The sequence below is a fragment of the Psammomys obesus genome, unplaced genomic scaffold (assembly GCF_907164565.1).
Source record: "Psammomys obesus unplaced genomic scaffold, mPsaObe1.curated_primary_1811, whole genome shotgun sequence".
NCBI lineage: Eukaryota > Metazoa > Chordata > Mammalia > Rodentia > Muridae > Psammomys > Psammomys obesus.
In genome coordinates this window covers 5625019-5633073 of record NW_026587216.1, presented here as the reverse complement: position 1 = coordinate 5633073, position 8055 = coordinate 5625019, and the positions used below count along the sequence as shown (strand labels likewise).

The 8055-nt window shown below is 40.6% G+C and overlaps 1 protein-coding gene across 1 annotated transcript in view; it reads left to right on the top strand.

The window, feature by feature from the left end:
* Positions 1–336: 336 nt before the first annotated feature.
* The window catches only part of Itga2 (integrin subunit alpha 2), a 47369-nt gene continuing 39650 nt past the window's right edge, over positions 337–8055 (top strand). Inside the window, exons 1-4 of the mRNA XM_055603388.1 lie at positions 337–439; positions 2357–2507; positions 2814–2979; positions 5309–5385. Coding sequence (XP_055459363.1) covers positions 363–439; positions 2357–2507; positions 2814–2979; positions 5309–5385 — 471 coding nt within the window. The 5' untranslated portion in view covers positions 337–362. The remainder of the gene's footprint in view (positions 440–2356; positions 2508–2813; positions 2980–5308; positions 5386–8055) is intronic.

Sequence of the window (8055 nt, the reverse complement as noted above, 5' to 3'; positions counted from 1 at the left end):
TTGAATTAAATATCCCAAGTGCCTTAAGGATCTACAGTTACTTCTGAACCAAAACTGTAAGCTGTAAGAGGTTGTCTTGCTTGGCAGTCATGCCTCTGTCCCACACTGATGGCCTCGAACAAAGGTCATTCCACAGAAAGAATAAGAATTGTCAAGCACAGAATTGAAATTAGTCCCTTGAAGCTCTTAGCCCACATTTAAATTCACCTAAAATTCTTATTATATGGGATAAACATAAAATTATTTATAAGCTAATGATAGATAATAAATAAACTTCTGCTCCTTTGAAGGTGGCGTTAATTCAGTATGCCAATAACCCAAGAGTTGTATTTAACTTGAACACTTACAAAACCAAAGAGGAAATGGTTGCAGCCATGTCTAAGACCTACCAGAATGGCGGGGACCTCACAAACACCTTCCAAGCAATCAAGTTTGCAAGGTAAGCTTTGATGGTATCTGGTCAAATTTTTGACAATATGGAAGTGGGAAAAAAAATTTTAAAGGAATGGAATTGAAGAGGCAAAACAAAAGTAACAAGGGCAGAAACAAGCTTGAGATTTCTGTGACATGTGTACCCTGACAAGGCACAAAGAAAATGAATCAATCACAACAGTGCTAGGACTTTCAGACATATGAGATGGTTTTACATGCTTTTTCATGAATTACATAAAATTCAAAGATCTTAGGTTAAAATACAATAAAATGGAAGACTCTCACTGTTTGTTAATCCTGGCTTCAAACAAATTAAACTGATAGGGTATTTTGTACACATTAGTGAAGGTCATGGAATATTATACACAAAAATCTGAACGTTGAAGTTATCGGGCCTGCTACCACCCACAGGGAGCGTGCCTTACAACTTCATGGCACCCACACCCTTCCTCCCTCAGTTTCTCTTTTTCAGTACATAAGCTTTACCAGACACCTTACTAAATGTTTGCTTGTCATTTTTGAAAAATGAGAACAAATGTGCCTGCCCCCCAACCTTTTCCATCTTCTGGTTTTATTCTCTCAAAAGCCATCAAAACAAGTTGTCTTCTCGCCTCTTCCTTAAAACCTGTAGCTCTTCCACTAGGCGAACATAGGCTCTGCCTCAACTAGCCTAATGTTCCTGCCTCAAGCCTCACTGTCCCTAGCTCCTCTCAGCATTTGATAAGGACAGACACACACACACTACTATGAACCCAGTCTTCATTGAGGACCATAAACTTCTGGGATCCTTACCAATATTGGGTCAACAACTCTGGCCTCTTCACTGGCTCCTTCTCTTGGTTTTTGTTCACTGAACAAAGAGGGCTCTCTTCCACAGCCGTCTCTGTTACAAATAATGTCGCTGTCCTTGATGTGAGTGTCACCCCTGTATGGGTTGCCCTTTGCTTTGTATCATCTTTTAATTCTCTCTTCAAAGTCATCAGGCAAGTTCAGCATCTTTATTGGGAGTACCATCTCACTTAGCAAATTCAGTACGTCCTAAACAGGCCCGTTCCTTTCCCACACTGCTCATGATGCGGGCGTCTTGTTCACCCGTTATCAGACAAAAGCCTCGTTGTTATCTCTCCTCTTTCCACTCTCCCTCAGATATATAAGTGGCCATCATCACATTTGCCACTTCTGTCTCTTCATTCCCTGTTTTATCTGTCCCTTCATCTTTTCTTTCTGTGTACTGAAGTTGCTGCTTTCATCAACTGGTGAGATTTTCTTTATATGTATCAAAAGAGACTGTCCATAAGAGAAGATAGGATTGGTTTCATTCTCCTGTGTCTCTAGCTCTTTGGGTTCTTGACCATCTCATCAACTGCAGGCCGTAATAATGAGTCACCTGTCATTAAATAGAGACATTTCCTGTCAGACTGAGGAAAAGAATGTTGTCAAGATAACGCCAGAAGACTCCTGTCTTTAGCAGAGAATGTGTTTGGGGCCTATGCCCAAGGAAGAAACCTGAGTTCCCAGCAAGCTTTCTTCTCAAAATAGGGCATGATCACTATCACTGCCTGTTTAGGTGTGGCTGTCTGACTTTTATAACCTTTTTAAAAACCCTGGATTTTTCCCCTACCAACGAACAAGAATCAGGACTCACCCAAATTCTAATTAACACCCAGAACACACACACTTACACACCATAAAATTATTGAAATACTGTTAAATATGAATTATATTTTATATTTTTATGAAGAAGCTACTAATAGAAGAAAGCTCTTAAATATGGCACTGGTGTTGACACAGACAGAAATTGACATGGAAAGTACAAAATATTTTGTGATTGATGCACTTAAAGATGCTAATTTCCCGTTTCTACTTCAAAGCAGGGGTCTACATCTTAGCTTCTGTTAATAATGAGTAATTTGATCTGTCACAGAGACGATGCTTATTTACCAGCTTCTGGTGGGCGCCCAGGTGCTACAAAAGTCATGGTAGTTGTGACTGATGGTGAATCCCACGATGGGACAAAGCTGAAAACTGTGATCCAGCAATGCAATGATGACAACATCCTGAGGTTCGGCATAGCAGTAAGTGGCTTCATTTGGGTTTGGATGGCTGTTGAGGGCTATGCATCCCTGTGTGCTGTCGCTTTCCAGGGCTGCAGTTCATCTTGTCTCTCTGCTTCCTGCCGCTGCTTTTCAGTCCTGCCAACTAAATGAATGGTTGCAGGCATGTCTGCAAGAAGGTTTATAATGACCAGAAACACAATGAAATGACAGACAGGAAAATTCAAGTAGGAGAGGAATGACCTTTTTGTTGTTGTTGTTGTTTTAACCCTGTGCGCTCTCTCTCTCTCTCTCTCTCTCTCTCTCTCTCTCTCTCTCTTTTTCCAGGTTCTTGGGTATTTAAACAGAAACGCTCTTGATACCAAAAATTTAATCAAAGAAATTAAAGCAATTGCTAGTACTCCAACAGAGAGGTACTTTTTCAATGTTGCTGATGAGGCAGCTCTTCTGGAGAAGGCTGGGACTCTAGGGGAGCACATTTTCAGCATTGAAGGTAAAAAGTCCTTTCTAGGATTTTTCTTTCAAATACTATTTTTTATAGAATTTGTTATTTTATATAATATATGTGCTATATGGATATTGAGTCATAGGCCACACAGAAAAACTAACTCAGGTATGTCAGCAAGAAATGGTAGACAAGGTACACGAATACATAGCTCATAAGAGAAAATGAGGGTGGTTAGCAAGCAGAATAAAAATGTGAATCCAACCACGTTTGTGTTTTGCCCGAAAGATGTCACATCAGTATTGTTTAATTTTCCATAATTATCTGAGGTGCACAGAAGCTCACACACAGTTGATAAGATGATGATACTTTTAGTTTTTGAGAGAACCATCTAGTAACATCTATCATAACAATGTTTTTTTTTCTTTTTATGTTATATAGTTTCAGAAATTCTTAAATTTGTTTATAATAACTAAATGTGTCTTTAAAATAGTGAAAATACAGTGATGGTCTCCAGCAGTTTAGTTGGGGGAAAGGCTTTCCTTATTGCAGTTCTAGTAGTGTACTTCCACAGGCTTGGAATGTCCTCAGGGCAGAATGGCCACCCACTCAGACATGCAGAAACTGGAGAACTGAAATACTCTTTATAGTTGGTTAAAAAAGAAGTAACATGAGACTCAAATCCTGGTTCTAAGTGCCTAACTTAAATAACTCTCAGCAAAAAAGCTGGTGTCTAGTTATAGAAGAAGAGGGAGGTAGAAAGACCTGGAAGGGATAGGAACTCTATCAGGAGAACAACAGAGCCAAATAAAACCTGGGCTCAGGGGGCTCTGCAGAGACCAATACTCCAACCAATGACCTTGCATGAAGAGGACCTAGATCCCTCCATTCAGAGGAAGCTCATAGGCCACTCAGATTCCAGGTAGGTTCCCTAGTAACGGGAACAGGGGCTGTCTCTGACATGAACTCAGTGGCAAGATCTTTGATCACTTCCACCTGTGGAGTGCAGCCTTGCCAGGCCACAAAGGAAGATGATGCAGCCTGATCTGATAGGCTAGGGTCAGATAGAAGGGGAGGAGGACCTCCCTTATCAGGGGACTAGGGAAAGGGCACAGGAGGAGATGAGGGAGGTGTGGATGGGACTAGGAGGAGAGGAGGGAGGGGGCTGCAGCAGGAATACAAAGAGAATAAATTTTAATAAATAAATTAATTAATTTAAAACATTTTTAAAACACTCATGTTTAATTGTGCACCTACATATCAGGTGCCTTAGAAGCTGGGTTCAAAGGTACTGCATAGGTGCTTGCTGCTGTAGTCTAACCTGGCACTGCACTAGAAATTTCTATCCCACCACAAATTTGATTATGTGAGTGGAGTGCTTTTAAGTTATTTAAATCATCACCAAAAACTAAGGCCTCTGGCAATCATTTGAAACTACTAAGGCATCTGTACCAGCATGCTTGCTTGACATCTGTGAGTAAGAATAATTACAGTGTAATTTAAGGATACGTTGAAATTATCTTGGACATTTTCTACTGTTGAAGACTTTCAAGGAGCACATTCCTCCCCCAAATTGTCTCTTTGCCATCTATGTAAATTATGATGTCTCCTACGAAAGAGTACACCTCACAGCGGTGCATTTTGTTATTTTATTAAAGTTGTCTATGCAGGAATTTGGCTTGCTTCTGATGAACATTATTGAAACATTATTGAAACCAATAGAGTTCTGCAGCATTAGACAGTGACAGATACTTAAGTACAGTTAAAAACAAACTTCCCAGCCAGGAAACTCTTTAGTCTTGAGTCCTGGTTTCCAACAGAACACGAATTCCCTCCGTCCAGTCTATGATGTGGAGAAATCACCTACTGATCTAATGCAGCTGAAGTATTTGTACATAAGGAACACCAATATTAAAAACAAAACCCAAATGGATTTTTAGCTAGTCATGGTAAATTCAAAAGAATATCCTGATCTCAATTTCCACATTAAGTAATACTCTTCCTTCGCTGGGACTTATGCGACATCAGGAATAGCATAAATAGTTCATTAAATTAATTGATGCATAATTAATTAAGGCCAACTTTGAACACTGCTCTGGAAACTTTCTTCCTGATTTCCTCTTCCTAGAATCCTCCAAGTTCTAGTTATACACTGACACAAAAAAAGCGTGTGTGTATGTGTGTGTGTTGCATGTGTGTGTATACTACTTTTGTGCCCAGTTGCCCTTGGAGACTGGAAGAGGATGTTGGGTGCTGGGAATTGAACCTAAGTTCACCGCATGTGTGAATGCACATGCATGTATGTGTGTGTCCGTGTTTGAATGTTTGGTTGAAAATCGCTGGCAATAACAGAATTTTTGAAAATGATACTTTCCAGGCACTGTTCAAGGAGGAGACAGCTTCCAGATGGAAATGGCGCAAGTTGGATTCAGCGCAGATTACTCGCCTCAAAATGTATGTATATCAGATATGTTTAAGCCATACTGTCACTTGCCAGAACACACACATGCACAATAGCTTAGACACATGGTAGGAAAAACAGCCATGATTCAGCAATGATTCAAATTCCTGGGCCCAGTGGCAAAGACAATATACTAATCCAGTCATCACCCTTACAAAAATGTCATGACAATCAATTACCTACCTGAACCATCTGTCAAAGAAGCTGCCGTTTTTATCCCTGACACAGCTGAAGTCTACATTGCCATAGTATTGTTCCCAAAGGACAGAGACTGTAAGTTGTTGAAAATGGAGGATTTGTGAAATCTGGGAAGGGGCTGGAGTCCACAGTCTTCTAGCTTAGGGAGTCTGTTCATCTGGTGTTCTCAGAAACAACCTCTAGGTCTGGACCCTAACTCTGCAAGGACATAGAAGGATGAAAGACACAACAATAACAGATTCTGGGAAATCTTTAGGAATTGATTTGAAATCAGATGGTCTAATAAACAGATTAAAGGATCAAGAATAGCTCATCCTCTGTCTAGAGCAGTGGTTCTCAACCTTCTTAAGGCTGTGACCCTTTAACACAGTTCCTCGTGATGTGCTAACCCCAACAAGAAAATTATTTTTGTTGCTATTTCAGATATGTAATTTGGCTACTGCTATGAATCGTAATGTAAATATCTGATATTCGGAATAGCGGATAAGCAATTCCTGTGAAAGAGTCATTCAACCCCCAAGGGGGTCAAGGCACAAAGGTTGAGAACCAGTGGTCTGGAATAAAGGATGCTAACTTTACCTGTTCAATGACCCTTAGAGATGTTGACAAGTTAGAAAGCTTTCCCATGGCAAAACGTGAATAAACACAATATTATAGACATATTTTCACACAATTACATGAAGAGACTCTATTTCTTGGAACCCATTCATCCCCCCTAGCTTAGAGTCTGTGCTTACATCATGCTTATTCTCAAAAAAAATTTTTTTCTGCAGAATGGGACATGTTTTTCCCATTTGTTATTTTTAAAATTTATTTATTTTTTTATTAATTACAGTTTATTCACTTTGTATCCTAGCTGTAGTCCCCTGCCTTGTCCCCTCCCAATCACACCTTCCCTCCCTCTTCTGCTTCTCCTATGCCCCTCCCCCAGTCCACTGATAGGGGGTCCTCCTTCCCTTCCATCTGACACTAGTCTATCAGGTCTCATCAGGACTGGCTGCATTGTCTTCCTCTGTGATCTGGTAAAGTGCTCCCCCCTCAGGGGGAAGGGATCAAAGAGCCAAGCACTGAGTTCATGTCAGAGACAGTCCCTGTTCCCCTTACTACTGAACCCTCTTGGACACTGAGCTGCCATGTACACATCTGTGCAGGGGTTATAGATTAACTCCATCCATGGTCCTTGGTTGGAGTATCACTCTCAGAAAAGACCCCTGGGCCCAGATTTTTTGGTTCTGTTTTTCTCCTTGTGGAGCTCCTGTCTCCTCCAGGTCTTTCTATCTCCCCCTTCTTTTCTAAGATTCCCTCCATTCTGCCCAGTTTGGCTATGGGCCTCAGCATCTCCTTTGTTACCCTGCTGGGTAGAGTCTTTCAGAGGCCCTCTGTAGTAGGCTCCTACCCTGTTTTTTTGTTTTGTTTTGTTTTGTTTGTTTTTTATGTTAGATGTTATTTATTTCTTTTTTATTAAATTTTTATTTTTTATATTAATTACACTTTATTCACTTTGTATCCCCCCTGTGGTTCCCTCTCTCCTCCCCTCCCATCCCTTCCTTCCTCCCCCCTCTGCACGAATGCTCCTCCCCAAGTCCACTGATAGGGGAGGTCTTCTTTTCCTTCCATCTGACCCTAGCTTATCAGGTCTCACCAGGACTGGCTGCAATGTCCTCTTCTGTGGCCTAGATAGGCTGCTCCTCCCACGGGGAGAGGGGGAGGAAGGTCAAAGAGCCAGCCACTGAGTTCATGGTGGATCAATGGAACTGAATAGAAGACCCAGAAATAAACCCACACACTTACAGATACTTGATTTTTTTTTTTTTACAAAGAAGCCAAAACAATAAAATGAAAAAAAAAAAAAAAAAGAAAAAAGATAATTATCCAAGAAATGGTGCTGGTCCAACTGCATGTCCACATGCAGAAAAATGAAAATAGATCCATATTTATCACCCTGCACAAAACTAAAGTCCAAGTGGATCAAAGACCTCAACATAAACCCAGACACACTATATCTGTTAGAAGAAAAAGTGGGGAAGAGCCTTGAACTCATTGGCAGAGGAGACAACTTCCTGAACAGAACACCAACAGCACAGGCTCTAAGATCAACAATCAAGAAATGGGACCTCCTTTTAAATTGATTATTATTAAAGCTTATCACTTTGGTAATAGAGAAAGTAATGGGATTCAAGTCTGTAATGAACTCATAGGTTGGATCAGTTCATTACAGCCCTTAGCTCAGTCAACATCTTCCAATTTCTAGATTTCTTTTTAATGATAAATACAGGAGAATTCCAAGGACTTTAGAATGTTCTGTATGTTGAGTTTCTAGATGCTCTTGTACCAGCTGCTCAAGTGCATGTAATTTTCCTTCAAGCGCCATTGCTCTACCCACACAGGCTTGTCAGTTAAGCCTTTTAAAGGTAGTGCTGTGTGTGTGTGTGTGTGTGTGTGTGTGTGTGTGTGTGTGTGTGTGT